The sequence below is a fragment of the Bubalus kerabau genome, chromosome 4 (genome assembly GCF_029407905.1).
Source record: "Bubalus kerabau isolate K-KA32 ecotype Philippines breed swamp buffalo chromosome 4, PCC_UOA_SB_1v2, whole genome shotgun sequence".
Classification (NCBI taxonomy): Eukaryota; Metazoa; Chordata; class Mammalia; order Artiodactyla; family Bovidae; genus Bubalus; species Bubalus kerabau.
In genome coordinates this window covers 142,687,171-142,705,938 of record NC_073627.1, presented here as the reverse complement: position 1 = coordinate 142,705,938, position 18,768 = coordinate 142,687,171, and the positions used below count along the sequence as shown (strand labels likewise).

Below are 18,768 nucleotides of genomic sequence, written 5' to 3'. Positions count from 1 at the left end.
GGTCATGGGCCAAATGAATTCCAGTGCCTTCTCCAGTGAGAGGGACTCTAAGGGACAGCTAGGAAAGTTACCTGGATAAGTAGAAACCTGAGGAGGAGGCGGAGCCTCAAGGGTTTAACAGGTCAGGGCAGCAATTACCAGCAGGCACACGTCAGTCCTGAGCTAGACCAGCCCTCTACCCTAACAGCCCTGACGCTGCAGAAGAGCTGGGAGAAGTGTGTGTGCGGAGGTGAGACACAGTGAAGCCCCGTGGAGAAGGGGAGGCCTGCCCTGCCCCTTACTACCCAGGGCTTGCCAGGCCTCGACATACTGCACCTGGGGCCTCTGAGCCGAGGGGAAGCCCTCCTGCTTTCCTTGTGGGCAGCAGTGTCCCAGAAAAGCACCCACACCCTCTGGATCCACTTTGGCTTCATTGCCAGGAAATCTCCCAAGAAATCCATAGCATCGTCAGCCTAGGAAGATGTGTGTGATTGGGATCCAGTGGCTCTGCCCCTGAAGGCTGAGGGACTGGTCAGTGTGTCTACATGCTATGTGGCTGCCACAACTCTGAAGGGCACCGTTTGTTTTGAATTTTCCGAGTGCTGCCCTCTGGTGGTCCAGTCAGGAACGTGGCCTTCGCTGGAGTACCCAGCTGCCTGCAAGGCCCTCTGTCCTAGGAGTGGGTGAGGCCATTCCGCTGACCGAGTCTCTGGTCTCTCCTAGGATTACTATGGGATCCCTTTCGCTACACCCCCAGCCCTCGCCAATCGAGATGGGAGCCTCACTAATAACCCGTATTCAGGTTAGTTGTCTTCAGGGGGTTAGGAGTAGGGGCTGCTCAAAGGACTGGCCTGTGGCCCATCCCAGGAGCCTGGAAACAAACGGAAGGGCTGCAGAGACCTGCCAGCTTCTGTTGTTGAGCCAGCCCTGTTCCTATTTGCAGGGGCCTGACTTTTTCCTCCTGCTGGGATGAAGGGTGGGGACTGCATCAGTGCCCCTGTTCCCCTAGGTGATGTCACCAAGTTTGGCCGAGGTGATTCTGCGTCCCCTGCACCCCCCACCACTCTGGCTCAGCCACAGCAGAGCCAGTCCCAGGCCCACCACACAGCTCAGCAGCCCTTTCTGAGTCCCGCCCTGCCGCCTGGCTACAGCTACACTGGCCTCCCCTACTACACAGGCGTGCCCAGTGCCTTCCAGTATGGGCCCACCATGTTTGTGAGTATCGGTGGGGGTGTTCCTCCAGCTCCGGGGAGCAGAAGCAGGGAGGGGGACAGGTCCCCACTCGGGCTCACCTGGCCTTGAAGAATGGGTCAAGGCTGGGGGCAAGGTTCCTGTTTCATCTGCTTGGAGACCTAGCGGGTGTGGCACTAGTAAAGACACATCCCTGGTGGTCGTGCCACCTGCTGCCCGAGGCTGAGCTGGGGCGACCTGCTCCCCTCACTCTGTTCTCCACTAATGCCTCCTGCTTGTCCCTCCCCCAGGTTCCTCCGGCCTCAGCCAAGCAGCATGGTGTGAGCCTCAGCACCCCCGGCACCCCTTTCCAGCAGGCCAGCGGTTACGGCCAGCACAGCTACGGCACAGGTGAGGGTGCTCCCAGCCCAGAGAGGCATGGGCAGGACTGGCTCACCGAGCTCACACACGCCTCTTGTCCCCGCCACGCTAGGTTATGACGACCTGACCCCGGGCACCGCAGCCGGAGACTACAGCAAGGGTGGCTATGGTGGATCATCACAGACACAGAACAAGGCTGCAAGCTCTGGGCCTGGCAAAGGTACCATCACCCCCTTACATCCAGGATTGAGGCCCAAAGCAGTTGTCTGCCACCCTGACTCCTCAGGCGAGGCCACCCCAGAGGGCCCCTGGAGGTTGGGGAGACTGGAGCTGGGCCCTGCTGCTATGGGAACCACCCACCGCTTTCCCTTCCAGGAGTGTCGGCGACTTCGAGCACCTCTGGCCTCCCTGATATGACCGGGTCTGTCTACAACAAGACTCAGGTGAGGGGGGCCTGGCGCTGAGGGGCCAGGCTGGGGCAGCTGCCGCCCGGCTGGCCCTCACTGTTGTCTCTCTGCCCTGCAGACGTTTGACAAGCAGGGATTTCACGCAGGGACTCCACCCCCGTTTGGCCTGCCCTCGGCCTTGGGCTCCACCGGGCCCCTGGCCCCTGGAGCGGCGCCCGGGTACGCGCCCCCGCCGTTCCTGCACATCCTCCCCGCCCACCAGCAGGCTCCCTCGCAGCTGCTGCACCACCACCTTCCGCAGGATGCTCAGGTGAGCTGTCGGAGGCAGAGGCCACGTGGCCCTGTGCTCCCAGGCGGGGGTTGATGGTGGTCTGCTTCAGCCTTGACCGCCTTCTCTCCTCCTCCTCAGAGCGGCTCCGGTCAGCGCAACCAGCCCAGCTCACTGCAGCCCAAGACGCAAGCCTCCAAACCTGCCTACGGCAACTCTCCATACTGGACAAACTGAACCCTGAGCGGGGCGAGCAGGGCAGGCTGGGCCGGCCTTCCCTGGGGAGGAGAAAACACATGGAGCCCGTTTCTCTGGGAGCCCCGCACCCTTTCCTAGAATTCCTGAGACATGTAACTGTGTCAGCCGAGCCTCTGTGGGGGAGCCTGCCTCCCAGACTCGCTATTGTATGTAATGTATTTATGTATCTATTTGTAAATGTGATAAAAGTCTTAGGGGAGTGGGGAGCAGCTGCTACTCTCCCCACTGAAGCCCCTTCTTGCTGTAGCAAAAGCCCCCCTCCCCTCTGCCTCAGGCCTTCTCCATAGCCCCCTGCACAGGCAGTGTCTGGAGGGGCTGGCTTAGGGCAGTTCGGGTACTAGGGTCAGGTACCAATGAAGAATCACGATTTATCTCGCTCCCTTGTAACCATTATTTGAGTTTTTGTCCCTGTGTAATTACTTTCTCCCTCACTTTTTGAGAAACTGGTCTTTCTGTCATTTGTCATGTTCCCCTCCCTCCAAATCTTGATCTGGGAATAGCAGAGATATATCCCCCACCCAACATGAAAGTGGCACCTATTTGTCTCCATAGAGAGCAGGGGCGTCTGGTTTTGTCTCCAGACTTGCCTTCCTCTGGCTGACCATTCTTAATTCTGAATTTGCGCTCAGATAGTCAGCCAGTCAGCTCCCCCCTTAAAAAAAATCAGATATGTTTTCATTTCGGTGAGAGCACATCTTCAGCAAAGGCTCCTCTATTCCAGTTGTCCTGAACCAGGAGGGTGACTATTTCGGAGGTTTTCTCTTTTGCCCAAAGTCCACCTAATAAAGTTCTGAGAGCATGCTTGGTCTCTTGTATGGTGACTGAAGGAGGGCTCAGGGCAGAGGTGTCTTCATTACAGTGCCAGGTACCCTGGACTTCACAGGGTTGAAGCAGAACTCAATGTCTTCTGGTAAGAGGTCATCAGGGCTTCAGTGGGTATTTGGGTATTCCTTGCTTTGCTGGGCCCTTCTCTTGCCCCCAGTCAGCATCCAGGGAGATAGCAAAGGTAAAGGATACAGCTGACAAGGTAGCTAACTCCCCTGACATCGCACAGACATTGCCTGTTACCTTTGCTTTGCTTGCAACTCTGTAACAGCCCTAGGGGACAAGCAGGGTAATTTCTTTTCCAACCAAAGTTAAGAGCTGAGTTCTTAAGTTCTTTAGTTCTTAGTTCTTTAGTTCTAGGCCTGTGAGAGAGTTTGAATAGTTAAGCTCTGTCCTTTGCTTTTTTCATCAGCCAAATGCCATCTTGACTGATGATAGCTGTAACAAGTGAGTCAAGGTGCTGTGAAGTAGGTAAGTGGGTCCTGAGCTAAATTGCTCTAGAAGGTCCCAAGGAACTATTCACCTGAGGCCAGGAGTCTGACTTCCCTTAAGCTCCTCCCTCTTGATTCCAGGCCACCAGTGCAGAAGGAACCAGGGCCATAAAACTATCCATGTGTCTTGCCAGGAGGCAAATCGCCATGCTTGTCGAGGCATAGATGTAGTTCAACCTGGCAGCTAGTTCAGGGCCCTGAGGTGTTTCCCAGAGCATTACATTATAGCGTCTGGTTTCAGGTCAGCAGGCTGGACGCGAACCAGCCCGGGGGCACAGTCCTCATTTCCGCTGCTTTTGACCTCTAAAATCAACGGTCATTCGTCAGATATGTTGAGCACTGCTGGCTGGCTTAAAACGTTAAGTGTCCAAAACTGAAACTTATCACTATCATGGCACCTATTGCCTCCTAATCACTGATTTTAACAGCAGGAAGTTAAGATGACAAGCGACAAGAAAAACAAAAAACTTGCCTAAGGAGGGCAGTGGAGCACCCGTCCATCAGTCCACCAACCTACTTGTACCAGCAGATTGTGCCCTATTTCAGAATTAAGGTTAACAAACGGCTTTGTCTTTAGTAACCTTTCTTAAACTAGTAAGGATTTTTTTTTTTTTTAATTTTTCAGCTGAGTCCTGTGTATAATCTGGGAACATAGGAAGTATTAAGACCACCTTTTAACACACAAAAAAGAAAAGGGTCATTCCATGGGGAAGTAGCAATACAGGTATATTTTATTTCACATTTTATTAGTAGACAGATGGGCAGAAAAAGACAAAAATAAACCACTAAAGGGGAAGTTGAACACAAAATGCATCAGATAATCTTTTCTCATAAGTTAAACTGAAGAAAAACATCTACAATTTCAGCTAAGAAAACTATTAAAGTCAGGTGTGTCCTGCTGGTTTCAGAAGAGTTGAAAATTGCATCTGAATCTTTGTAAATGTAAACCTTTTTTTTAAAATCAGGATGGGGGTGGGGTGGGCTGGAGGGTTAATTTTCAGTGGAGAACTACACATTTTTCCCCTTCAATCACTTACTATGTATTTTCCAAACATAAGGAAACCAGCAAATAAAGAAGCAAATAATTACCGGGAAAGAAGAAGGGACTACAAAAAAGTTTGGCTAACAGAAAAGAACTCTGGAATGATGTGAAATGAAAGTGGGGAAGACTGTGAGAAGCAACAACAAAATCACGATGATACACTTTGTCCACCCAGCCTCAAAATACACAGACCTGAACAGCATCCGGAGGCCTCCGCTAGAATCTGAAGGAACCTCAAATTGCAGGGTGGTTTCTGAATTCATGTTACACCAAACAGCACAACTGTACTCCCAAGTTTGTGGCCTGAGCCCGTGATCTCCACTCCCAAAGGCTCAAGGTCTCCTGTGTCTGGTGTTCTCAGGACAGAGCTCTGGAACCAGCACCTGGGTTTACAAGTCAGAGCTATCCGAACGTCCACCTTCTAGCAATTCTAGCAAATCAACACACACCCCAGTCTTTTCTGGAATTGATTGTACTCTCATCAGAGGCAAACCCAGCCCTCAGAAGTAAACCCCAAAGGGCTGAGAGGTACAACCTCCACCTGGCTCTCTGGCTCCCTGAGTCAATGTGCAACAGAGGCCACAGGGCCTAATGGGACAGCACCTCCCACAATGCCAAAGTGTCTAGCCTGCCCTGGGAGAGAAATGCTTCAGCAGGAAGGGGAAAGGCTTAGTTTTAGGGTTCCAAGAGTAAGACCAAGCTACTGGCTGTAAACGGGGGGGGGGGGGGGGGGGAGGGTGTGTGTGTGTGTGTGTCTAGTAGTGGAGGGTGAGAGTACATGTGGGGCGTAAAAAGCTACTTTCAGCATCACTATTCATCACAAGAGAGCTGCTTTGTTTTCTGAATCTGACCACAGTTGTTGATTCAGAGGTGCAGGTAGCCCCGTGGAGTATGGACAGATTCTGGGACCAGGCTCAACATTGTCCCATATAAACCTTAGCACGTTTAATGTTCCCGATTTAATACTAGACCAAACCTAAGATTCCAAAGAGGGCTGCTGGGAATTAGTCAGCAAATGTTTTGAGAGTCTGAAGAGAGAATGAAAACCCTGAGATCAGAAAGGAAGGAGGAACTAAGGACCTAAGCATCACTTACTCTGTCCTAGGATCCATCCTACCCCTGTCCCTCATCAACCCTTTCGTTCTTTCCGAGCTGTACGATCTGAAGAAAAGGAGTTGATGCTAGCGCACAGGGATCTGAAGTAAGTTTATAGCGGTATTTTTCCCACTGAAAAGAACACTGCCCTCTTACGCACTGGCCCGCCCCAACAAAAAACAAAAATCATCGCCACGTACAGAAGTCCCTGGTTGGTGAAGGCTGATGGAACTTGATATTGATTGAAGTAACACACGATCGGCACAAGGGAAATCAAAGCTGCAGCAACTGTGCGGCAGGAAGATGTAGCGTTGCCTGGACACTGCCTGCAGCCAACTCCCCTGGCCCTGCCAGAAGAGACAAAGCAGCTCAGGGGAAAGCTCCATGCACAACTTCTGCTTGCACTCCGCAGCCCGAGTACATCAAAAGGAGACAAAAGTCGGGGTCACATCCAGTGAGGAAAGCGGGAACCAGTCACTCAGGTCTCACATATATCCACAGTTACCACTATCAGTATAAGCAGCTCAATGAAAACCAAAATCTTAAACACATGCACCTAGTATTAATACTGAGTAATTAAAACCTCGCTACTTAAAAAAAAATGCTCGTGAGAGTGTATCTTTCAGGGAAAGGCCATGTTACATATATGAAACAGATGTTTTCTCTCCCAACAGTGTTCACCAGCAGTTTGACTTTCCCCCAGCAGCAATCAACCAAAACTGGCATAGTGATTTTAAATCTTTGTTCCCATCACTAAGTCTCCACACACTCACGCTAATCCCCCCACTCTCTCCCCACTCCCTGGGGGGCAAAAATAACTCTGCCTTCAAAATAAATAGCAATCAGTTCTATGTAAAGTATGAATATTTATTTCAGGCTTTAGATCCCAATTTCAAAAAACAAAATCTGATTCCTCTCTTCTGTGTGAGGAGGATTTCCTGGAGGCTGACGGTTCTGTGCCCTTAGGAACATGTCTCATCAGGTTCAGAACAAAGTCCCTGACGCCCACTGTACCCCAGCCTTAAGAAACAAAACTCACCATCATGGGGCTGAACAAATGCACACACACGTAAATGAGCAGCTAAACCTTGGCAGATCTGCTTAAAAAAAAAGTTTGTTTTCTGGGGGTTTTGTGGTTGTTTTCTTTTGCTACCCAGCATATGCAGCACTTGTGAACTCCCAATGGGTTCCCAGCTTTAAACACATTAAACGTCTTGGTGAAAGACTAATTCTTCAAGAATCTAAAAACGGACCAAACGTGTTTTGCTGTGAACGCTTTGTAGAGACGAAGTGAGGCAAGAGTTTGGATTTAAAGAAAGGGGGGAAAAAAAGAATCAATACAGTGATGGAAGGGTAAAGAATGCAAGAATTCAGACATTCTGTGGAGGATGACTTTCTCTCCATTAAGAGGTCCATAAAAAGGAGCAAACTGAGATCCATAAGGGGAGTCAGCAGGAGCCGTGTTTGTTTTCCCCACCCCCGTGATAGCTTTTTGCTGAGGGGCCACTGCTAGGTCCCCACTTGCTCCCCTCCCTTTGGCCTGAGACGGCAGGGCAGTACAGGGGCCTTGAAGGAGCACGTCACGACTCCTCATTTCCAGAATCGTCATCATCGTAACAGTCGGCATCTTCCTCCTCCTCATCTTCATCATCAATGTCATCGTCGTACAAGTCGTCATAAAGCAAATCTGAGCTGTTGTCATTGGAAGGCACTTTAGTTTTGATGCAGTATTCCGCCAGGGTCGTAGGGACCTTCACTCCATCCTTTTCTGCTTCGGCTTTAGTGGCTGACACCTGTTTCCTGAAGACAGGATAGTTTATGTAAGTCTCTGGAACATGGATTTATAATTGGCCAAAATAATCCAAACGTCTTTGTGACTTGGGTTTTTGAACCTTAGAACCTGTCTACTTAAAAGCATCTTTGACAAATACCCTCTACTACACCAAAAGTTCCAGCCCATCAGGTACCCGTCTGAAGAACACTTAATAATGACCCTTCTGAAGGGTGTTTGAAGCCATGGATCTCAAATACTGGTTAGCTGGAAATCACCTCACATCTTTTTTCCAGTTGGTCTCACACTAAACCTAGAATGCAGGCCCCAACAACTCAATAATCCTCCTACTCGGAGTAAAATCCAAATATCTCATGTTAAATTCAAAGTCCTGCATGATCCACCTGCCTACCACTTCACTGCTTTCTCCAATTCCAAAACATTCAGACCACTCTGGGGTATTTTTTAGTACCTTCAAACACACCTAGTTTTTCTGTGTGGATCAGTTGTTCCGCCCTACACATATGAACTTAGGAACATATGTCATCTGAGAGGAGGCTTGTTCTGACAGAAAAGGAGCTATCTTGTCATTCCTTCATATTATCCTACTTCCTCACTTGTTCACCTTTCTGTCATTTTCACCCCTGAATGTGAGCAAAGACCTTGTCTATCTTAGTTAATTCTGTTCCCTTGCTGCTTAGAGCGCAGTCTGTCATACACAGCTGTGTGACAAATACTGATTGTATGAATGCATGAAGGTTGTTTCCTTCAATAAATATGAAAATTGATCCCTCAACGGGTTAGAGAAACTAAACTTAAAACATCAAACCACTATTCTCCCCGTCTTCCTTTTAATTAGACTCCTCTCGGTTGATCTTGCTGCCTTGCATGCTGGTGTTGAGGCTTTCAGGCTTGAATCTCTCTTCTCACAATCTCCTCCTGGGACCACCTTAGCCATTCCCATGGTTCTAACCCTTCATACTGACAGCACTCAAATCATCAGGGTCCAGCCTAGACTTCTCTTCTGAACCCTATACCCTTCTCCGTGCTGATGGAATCCTAACGCAGCAAGTCTTCATCTGTCTGGTCTGTCGCCGTCCACCTCTGTGGCCAGTTTCTCCCATCTTTCTTCTCTCAGCTCCTTACTTCAAAGTCCTAAATATTTTCAAATCTGTTTTCTCATTCTTGTTTGTCACTTCGTCAGTTTCGTCTTCATCTCAGCCTCCTCAGATTTCAGCTGGTCTGCTGGTCAATCTCTTTCCTTTGGAACTCAAATAGGATTATCCTTTCACACAGTCTTTAAGTGACACTCTGCCACCTCCTTCTGACTTCACTGTCTTTTAAGACCTGATGCTTTTCTTAATTTCCCATCAATTCTCAAATTAGAATTTATGATTCTCTTGACATGTCATGCTGTCATACACCTGTGTTTCAGTAAACATGTTTTTCCCTCTCTCTGAAAAATTCTTGATTAAGACTCTCCTAGGAACATATTATACATTCCTTCCACTGTATCTTGTTTGTGTTTCTGTAGTTGCACTTATCCTATTACACAGTCATTTGTTTGTTTACAAACAGAAGTATGAATTCCCTTAAGGAAAGACTGTGCCTGACATCCAACCCTTCCCATGAACATCAGACTTCCATCTGACAATTTTATGAAGAATTCCCATTTTCCAATCCTCAGTCCACTTCCACACTGAACTAGTTATCTTCAATCTTTGGTATAAACCAGTCACCTAAGTGGCTGGTAAAAACAAAATACAGATGCCCAGATTCTATCCTTGCAATTTCATTAAATGACTGTGGATTAGAGAGAGGGTCTGGAGGTGATTTACAGATAACTTATTCAGCTGTCAGATGACATGCATTTAAAAAAAAATCACATGGTATTGTGCCAACTAGATTTATAGAGAGGGACTTTTTAAATAAATTCTAGTGCTTACTAAAATTCATATACACAGAATGGGCTGGAATTGTCCCTGGGGCTCTACCAATCCTTAAGTACTGTTAGGAAAACCTTTTATTCTATGCAGGATATAACTAGAAATGAATGGCTGAGCCTAATACCATCTACCTTTTTATTTCCTTCTACAGATGGGAAAATTAAAGACCCTCAAAAGTTAACTGATAGGGGCTTCCCTGGTGGTCTAGCAGCTAAGACTTCACACTTTCAGTGCAGGGGACATGGGTTTGATCCCTGGTTTGGGAACTAAGATCCCACAGGCTGCAACTAAAGATCCCGCACGCCATAACTAAGACCCGGGGCAGCTACATAAATAAATAACTAACTATATATATAAAGTTAACTTATAAAAGGTCATGTGAGGCATGGCAGAGCTAGGAGTATACTCCAAGTCTCCTGATTCTTATTCCGTTCTGTTAAATCATGTACTACAGTTGCTGATAACGATTGTAGGGTAAGGGAGTTAGAGAAGGCGAGGATGATTCTTGGAAGATGTTGCTGTGGTTAAAAACATCAATAATTTATAGGATTTCATTAATAAAAATTTGAAAACAAAAATATCTGGAATAGACATCTGGAATACCTTGGGTGTTTGCTACACTTAAAGGGCATGTTGAAAGCCTAGAACAGTGTCCCTAAACTGATCAGGAGGAAGAGTTTGCAAACTCGACTAGCCAGAACATGGAAGTTCTCACATGTACACCCATGGCAGATTCAAGTCAATATATGGCAAAACCAATACAATATTGTAAAGTAAAAAAAAAAAAAAAAGAACATGGAAGTTCTGGAAATCAGATCTGCTGTTCTCTCAAAAGCCAGTATCATTAGGCTCAGGCACAAATCTCTTCCCAAACGATAAATCTAATTGGCAAACACAGAGTCGACATTTAAGTTCAATTTAAGCCCTTGGTTCCAGGATAAACTTTGATTTTGTATGAAGATTTGAAGTGAACAGAAGACAAAACAAAACACCTTACCTAATGATTTCAGCATACTCTTTGTCTTTTCCTTTACTGTCCCTCCATTTCCTGAACATAACCGAAGCATCCACATTGGCTGGGGAGAAGGTGTTGGGCTCATTAAGCAATGAGATTACACTTAACAGGATAGTCCTAGAAACAGGAAAAAAGGGTCAGCTATGAATATTCACATTCACAGTATTCAAAAGTTTTTGTTTTAAATTTAAGACTATAATATTTAAGGCTTTAGGGGAGTATCAAAATTTTGTTTCCAGTATTGGTTAGACTAGGAATAAGTTGCTATCTGGGAGACAACGCAGAGGGAATCTGAGTTTAGCATGAAGGTTGGTTTGCAGGCCAAAACATGAATTCTGTAGAAGGTACTGTCTTAACTGGCAATATGTTCCAATCTACAAAAATCGGACATCTGGAAGCTTTTCAAATAACATTTTTAAAATGAAAAGTTTTCTTTTTTAAGGTTTAAAATTTTTTTTTTATTGCAGTGTCTTATTTTTTAAATGCCATACAGTTTTTATATGGGTATGTATATATATATATTTTTAACTTTTACAATGATGTGCTGGTTTCTGCCATACAACAACGCAAATCAGCCATAATTATACTTACATTCCCTCCCTCCCTAGCTCCCTCTCCTCCTCCCATCTCCCCTTCTAGGTCATCACAGAGGGCCACACTGGGCTTCCTGTGCTACACAGTAACTTCTCACCAGCTATCCACCTTACGCCTTATAGTATATATATATGTTGATGCTAATTTCTCCATTAGTCTTAATCTCTCCCTCCCCTACTGTGTCTACAAGTCCACTCTCTACATCTGCGTCTCCATTCCTTCCCTGCAAATAGGTTCATCATTGTTTTTTTAGATTCCATATACGCGTTAATGCTGTATTTGTTTTTTTCTTTCTGACTTCATTCTGTATAACAGGCTCTAGGTTATACCTCACTAGAACTGACTCAAATTCATTGTTATGGCTGAATAATATTCCTTTGTATAGCTGTACCACAGCTTCGTTATCCATTCATCTGTCGATGGACATCTGTTGCTTCCGTGTCCTGGCTACTGTAAACAGAGCTGCTATCAACACTCGGGTACATGTGTCTTTTTCAATTATGGTTTTCTCGGGATGGGGGGTGGGTATATACCCAGCAGGGGGGTTGCTGGGTCATATGGTAGATCTATTCCTAGTTTTTTAAGGAATCTCCAAACTGTTCTCCATAATGGCTATATCATTTTACATTCCCACCAACAGTATAGGAGGTTCCCTCTTCTCTACATTCTCTCCAGCATTTATTGTTTGTAAATTTTTGGATGATGGCCATTCTGACCAGTATGAGGTGAGATCTCATTGTAGTTTTGATTTGCATTTCTCTAATAATTAGTGATGTTGAACATCTTTTCATGTGTTTATTGGCCATCTATATATCTTCTTTGGAGAAATGTTTGGGTCTGCCCATTTTTTGATTGGGCTGTTTTCCTAATGTTGAGCTGTATGAGCTGCTTATATATTCTGGAGATTAATCCTTTGTTAGTTATTTCATCTGCAATATGTTCTCCCATTCTGAAAGTTGCCTTTTAATCTTGTTTACTGTTTCCTTTGCTGTGCAAAAGCTTTTAAGTTTAATCAGGCCCCATTTGTTTATTTTTGTTTTTATTTCCATTACTCTAGTTAAGAGCAAAAGGAAAAAGCAGAAGCAAAAAATACTTAGCTTGAAGGCAATCTTTTCACAGCAAAGGGTAAAAATGATGCTAGACTCCATATTGTATCATGGCTGCTTAGAAGATCTGAAAACCAGTATTACATACAATTGTATTTCTTTCCCATACTTCTAAGGGAAGCAAGTAAGAATTAAGCAGGAGAATGGAGAAAAAGCAACAGCCTTAACATGGAAGAACTAATTTCTTAATAATAGAAATCTTATTCAAAAATACTTACTAAGCACTTACTATTGTACCAGAGGCACTAAGTCAGATGCTGAATGTTCAACTGTGAGAGTTAGATGCTCAGAAATTCTGTGAAAATTTTTCATCCACAGATAAAACTAGATACCTTTAATTACAGGGAATGAAGTTTCTGTTAGATAAAATAAACTCAGTAAGATCCAAAAATGTCTGAAATAGTTCTCATGCTTTTTTCTCCCCTAAAAGCTATGTGCATGAAGTTAAAAAACATGGGATGAAAAATTAAATTTCTCTACCTTTTCTCATTGGTGCGAGGTTACAGATTGTGTTGTTGCAAAATAGCCTTTTGCTCCTGACTCCAAGCAAAAAATAAAGGGAGGGAACCGGGCAATTAGATGTTTGATTTGATGAAACCTTCTCCTTAAAAGGGTAAAGAGTTTCTGTTACGTGATTATACAAGATTACCACAAAGGCACTTTCAAAGAAAACTTTCCCATCTAGTTAAAATCCATCTATCACATATATTAATATGTCCCCCCTTTCTATTAGGTTAACTCCTTGTTGTAACTCCCAAACCCATCCTTCTGGATTTCTTCAGTAGTTACAGTAAGAAGATTCAAAGAAACTCATCATTGCCAAAAATGGGAAATGGACTGACAATATCCTTGAAGCAAAAGAAAAATACGGGTAGAAAATTCTGTAAGGATTGTTTCAGAAGAAAACATATACAAAATCTGTTTAAAAAATAAGCAGAATAAGGACAAACTTTGGTATAGATTAATGGTCCTGATCAGTACTGTACCTTCACAACTTTCTGTGATGATGGAAACATAATCTGTGTTATCCAATATAACAGTGGCTATTGGACAACACAGGTCCAGATGAATTATATTAACAGAATTAATATAGAATTAAAAAGGAGACTTCTCCCAGGAGTGTTCACCAAGTAGATTTTTTATATGTTGCAATGTAAATACCATATTGAAACAGCAAATTGGAAAGTACCATTTAAAAAATGGTAAATCATCCATCTCTATGAAAAGAAAATCACTTCCAGTACCATAGACTCCCTAAATTGAAATCCATGATGCTTTCAGAAGCACCAGGTGCTAACTACAGTACACTGTGATAATATTTGTTAATAACAGTTATTAATCCAGCATGTTTTCACTTCCTCCCTTTGTCTGGAGAGCAAAAATCATCTTTTTATTTTGGGTACATGGAATCCATGCCACTGGTTCAGATGGAGTTAATCTTCTTCATCTAGTACACCTTCAAACAACAACAACAACGCCACACCTTCATAAAAACAACCCACCCACAGCAGTAGACATACAACCAAGTGCTAGCAAAGGACTCAACACTAAGGAAGAATTCTGATGCAATTCCATTTGCAATATCCTATTCAAAGTTTCCCAACCAGTATGTTGTGACTGGGTTACAGAGAAGTTGTATATCGTGATTCCCCTTAGGCAGATGGGTGGGGAGGACCTGGGACAACCTGAGCCTCTGGAATGGTAACTTCTGGCCAAAGGAGCATCTTCAGTTTAATACACTATGATCTACAAATAATATAATTTCATTTTTCCTATGTACTGTGACTCAAAAAGGTTAGCAAGTATATTATACACACAGTTTAAGCTGTCCAGCACTTGTGCCACTAGCTCCCTTCCCTTTCAGTGGGTTGTAGAGAAGAACAGACAGGAGAACATCCTAGCCTACTCCTAACGTGACGTGTGTCCTCTGGAGTGGATCCATAAATCTGGTCCCATGGCAGAGAAAACACTATTCTATCCTTCGGAGGAAAGCAAATCCTTAACAAAGACCACTTTCCCATCCAAGAGCCTGCAGTAGATATGGCAGGTAGTTCTGAGGGTGGTTCCTCAGAGAAAGCACTTGTGAATCCTACTGCAAAGTCTAAGAGAACCCCCACCCACCCACAGAAAGCTCTCATTTGGTTCTTGAGAGAATACAAATTAAGGCACACTTTGTTTCTTCCATGGAGAAGAGGAGGCATGGTGCCGAGGGCCCCTAATCACAAACATGTGGCAGCATCAGGGGTCCCAAGCCTCCCAATTTCATTTTTTGTTGACTAATGCCTACTTCTCCAAAACTTCCCAATTCTGTAAGGAACTCCCATCCTCTAAACATCTGAGGACAGGGCTGTGGATCTCTTCTTCCAGAAGGTATGCTGGCTTCCTCTAAGAGGAGGAGACTCCTGAGCTCTTAGTGGAAACGAGTTGGCTGATGCTCTGGATGCCTACAACTGTAGCACAGCACAGTTTCCTTGCTTTCTCCTTTAGCCAACTCTCACTACTCAGCAGGTCTTGTTAATAAATCGACTTAGGCTTGCAAAGGTAACTGGAATTCCTTCTTCTTCCTCAGGTTACAAAAGCCTGCACAACTTTATCTTCTGAGGATGTTCACTGAGGTGCTAAATCAAAGACTAGTGCACATGGTCATGAAGAAGTCCAAACACATGTGAACATGGAACCACTTTCGGATAACAGAGCCATTCAGCAGTCAAGACCCTACAACAGGCTGAAATGAACCTTTTGCTGCCTCCACTGCTATCTTGCTACAGCCATAAACTCGATATGGAGCTTAGAATCCTGAGGCAGACAAGTGCTGACTTTAGATAATTTAGCAACAAGCAGATATCAACAATAACCTTTGGTACCTCATATCTTGCCTCTTGATATTTCAGTGCCATAAATAACCTATGAGAAATACATACAATTTACTATCTTAAGGAACTGCTTTGTATTAAAACAAATAACACACTGACAAATGTGACGTGTTTCACATTAGGTAGTGCTTTTCTGACTTTTCAGAGTTCTGGGCATCACCAGGAGTTCCAGATGAGGTTCTACAAGTCATACAAAACACTATGACCTCTCTAGAAATACACAAACACCAAAACTCTCCCATTACTTGCCCACTCCAAGATCACTACATTGAAGAATCATCCAATAATTACATGGAATGAAGAAACAAAAAGGTCCGAGAAGTCCACTAATGACTTCCAATGCAAATACCTTTTGGAGCAGTGGGTAACGACCAAGGGGACAATCTGAAGATAACGAAGGTTTGCCTGTAAAGCCTCTAAATAACAAAGCATAAAGGCAAGGAAAGCAATCTCTGATGTGAAGTCCCAGTTCTAAACTGGGGCTCAGGTTACCTCAGGGTTCAGAGAGAAAAAATACTGATGCTGGTACCCAAAGTAGTTAAGGTAGTTTGAGTGCAGAGTAATACGAAAGGAGTTCTTGCCCTCAAAGGACTGAATTAAATGACAGGCCCTTCTCTTCTTTCTTTTGGCCACGCTGCGTGGTTTGCAGGATCTTAGTTCCCTGACCAGGGATTGAACCCTGCTAAGGTATTGAAGCGCTGAGTCCTAACCCGTGGACCACCAGGGAGCTCCCCAAACAGGCCTTTCTTTTGGGGGGGAAAAAAAAAGTTTATAATATTTTAAGCTGAGACAAGGCAAATACAGTCTTTGTATATTTGCACAGTAGTAAAGGCAAAAAATTTGAATTGCTATGGGCAATGGTAATAGGTTTTCCATCTAGGCAGCACAATGAGAAAAATCTTGTTTTGGGCTTTGCATCTGAAGAATGGGAAGGCTTCAGATTCTATGCTGTAGTTTTAATCCCCAGTACTTCAAACTATATGTGGAGCAGAGTCTCTAGAGAGATAATCAAGTTAAAATAAGGTCCTCAGAACAGGTCTTAATCCAATATGACTAATGCCCTTATTAAGAAGGGGCAATTAGGACACAGATATGAACAGAGGGAAGACCATATGGAGATAAACTGAGAACAGAAGCCTCAGAAGAAACCAACCTTGCCAACACCTTCAGTTCAGTTCAGTAGCTCAGTCGTGTCCGACTCTTCGTGACCCCATCAATCTCAGCACTCCAGGCCTCCCTGTCCATCACCAACTCCTGGAGTTCACTCAGACTCACGTCCGAGTCAGTGATGCCATCCAGCCATCTCATCCTCTGTCATCCCCTTCTCCTCCTGCCCCCAATCCCTCCCAGCAGCAGAGTCTTTTTTTTTTTTTTTTGCTTAATTTTCTTTTTTTAAAATTTATTTTATTTTTTAACTTTACAATATTGTATTGGTTTTGCCATATATCAACATGAATCCGCCACAGGTATACACGTGTTCCCCATCCTGAACCCTCATCCCTCCCCGTACCATTCCTCTGGGTCATCCCAGTGCACCAACCCCAAGCATCCAGTATCGTGCATCAAACCTGGACTGGCGACTCGTTTCATATATGATATTATACATGTTTCAATGCCATTCTCTCAAATCATCCCACCCTCTTCCTCTCCCACAGAGTCCAAAAGACTGTTCTATACATCAGTGTCTCTTTTGCTGTCTCATACACAGGGTTATTGTTACCATCTTTCTAAATTCCATATATATGCGTTAGTATACTGTATTGGTGTTTTTCTTTCTGGCTTACTTCACTCTGTATAATAGGCTCCAGTTTCATCCACCGCATTAGATCTGATTCAAATGTATTCTTTTTAATGGCTGAGTAATACTCCATTGTATATATGTACCACAGCTTTCTTATCCATTCATCTACTGATGGACATATAGGTTGCTTCCATGACCTGGCTATTATAAACAGTGCTGTGATGAACATTGGGGTACACGTGTCTCTTTCAATTCTGGTTTCCTCAGTGTGTATGCCCAGCAGTGGGACTATTTCCAGTTTTTTAAGGAATCTCCACACTGTTCTCCATAGTGGCTGTACTAGTTTGTATTCCCACCAACACTGTAAGAGGGTTCCCTTTGCTCTACACCCTCTCCAGCATTTATTGCTTGTAGACTTTTGGATCACAGCCATTCTGACTGGTGTGAAATGGTACCTCATAGTGGTTCAGAGTCTTTTTCAATGACTCAACTCTTCGCATGAGGTGGCCAAAGTACTGGAGTTTCAGCTTTAGCATCATTCCTTCCAAAAAACACCCAGGACCAATCTCCTTTAGAATGGACTGGTTGGATCTCCTTGCAGTCCAAGGGACTCTCAAGAGTCTTCTCCAACACCACAGTTCAAAAGCATCAATTCTTTGGTGCTCAGCTTTCTTCACAGTCTAACTGTCACATCCATACATGACCACTGGAAAAACCATAGCCTTGACTAGACGGACCTTTGTTGGCAGAGTAATGTCTCTGCTTTTGAATATGCTATCTAGGTTGGTCATAACTTTCCTTCCAAGGAGTAAGTGTCTTTTAATTTCATGGCTGAAATCACCATCTGCAGTGATTTTTGGAGCCCCCCAAAATAAAGTCTGACACTGTTTCCCCATCTATTTCCCATGTAGTGATGGGACTAGATGCCATGATCTTAGTTTTCTGAATGTTGAGCTTTAAGCCAACTTTTTCACTCTCCTCTTTCACTTTCATCAAGAGGCTTTTTAGTTCCTCTTCACTTCCTGCCATAAGGGTGGTGCATGTCCAAAAGTGTGAAAAAATAAATTTCTACTGTTTAAGCCACACAAAAAAAAGAGAAAGAAAGAAGGCTTGCTTTCTCAAAGGGTGGGTGGGGTGGTATGGGAAGCATCCAATTCAACATTCAGCCTCCAAAAGCAAGAATCACCAACACCTCAGAACTCCTTCTTCTAGTCTAGGGTTAAAGCTAGCCCTGAAAAACAAGCACCAAAATCACTTAAAGAACAACTCTGCAGTTTTGGTCCAATTTTTCAACAAATCTTCCCAAATATTTAAATCCTTTTCTCGAAAGAGATGAGAAAAAGGGTAGCCAAACTTTTCCACAGCAACCACAGAGTAATGCCAATAATATCCTCAAGGAAAGAAAGCATGATCCTGAAATCTTACATCTAGTCAAAATCTGTCATTTGAAATATAATGGCAAATACACTAGTATACTCTAATATACACACATACACATGCACATAGTATTTTGCATGTGTGAGAATTCAGGGAATGAAATACGGCTCCTAGGACCAATCCCTTGAGAAATTACTAATGAACAAATTTCAGCCAATTAATAGACCAAAGGAAGTAAAATAATGAGCTGCTAATAGTGATCTGATCTAACAACAGGAATAAGAATTTAAAAAACTGGGATTATGTCACCGTATAGTACAGACTGTAAGTTTTATAACCCTGACAATACAGAAACAATAATACTTAAAAGCTAGAAGGGGGAAGCAGAAGATTTCCTTTTCTTTTATATCCAAGTGTCAGTGTATTATT

The 18,768-nt window shown here is 44.1% G+C and overlaps 2 protein-coding genes across 11 annotated transcripts in view; one reads left to right on the top strand and one right to left on the bottom strand.

Moving 5' to 3' along the window:
• UBAP2 (ubiquitin associated protein 2) overlaps positions 1-3,262 on the top strand; it is a 119,721-nt gene extending 116,459 nt beyond the window's left edge. For all 9 annotated transcript variants that reach the window (XM_055578830.1, XM_055578832.1, XM_055578828.1 and 6 more), the window contains 7 exons: positions 703-781; positions 989-1,194; positions 1,461-1,560; positions 1,643-1,750; positions 1,906-1,973; positions 2,056-2,247; positions 2,347-3,262. In XM_055578830.1, coding sequence (XP_055434805.1) covers positions 703-781; positions 989-1,194; positions 1,461-1,560; positions 1,643-1,750; positions 1,906-1,973; positions 2,056-2,247; positions 2,347-2,442 — 849 coding nt within the window. In that variant the 3' untranslated portion in view covers positions 2,443-3,262. The remainder of the gene's footprint in view (positions 1-702; positions 782-988; positions 1,195-1,460; positions 1,561-1,642; positions 1,751-1,905; positions 1,974-2,055; positions 2,248-2,346) is intronic.
• A 1,217-nt stretch (positions 3,263-4,479) lies between these two features.
• The window catches only part of UBE2R2 (ubiquitin conjugating enzyme E2 R2), a 93,792-nt gene continuing 79,503 nt past the window's right edge, over positions 4,480-18,768 (bottom strand). The window contains exons 4-5 of one of the 2 annotated variants that reach the window (XM_055578838.1): positions 10,631-10,765; positions 4,480-6,263 (exon numbers count right to left, since the gene is read on the bottom strand). In XM_055578838.1, coding sequence (XP_055434813.1) covers positions 6,029-6,263; positions 10,631-10,765 — 370 coding nt within the window. In that variant the 3' untranslated portion in view covers positions 4,480-6,028. Of the gene's footprint in view, positions 6,264-6,460; positions 7,717-10,630; positions 10,766-18,768 lie in introns of those variants that run through there. The other variant, XM_055578839.1, reaches the window with a different exon arrangement.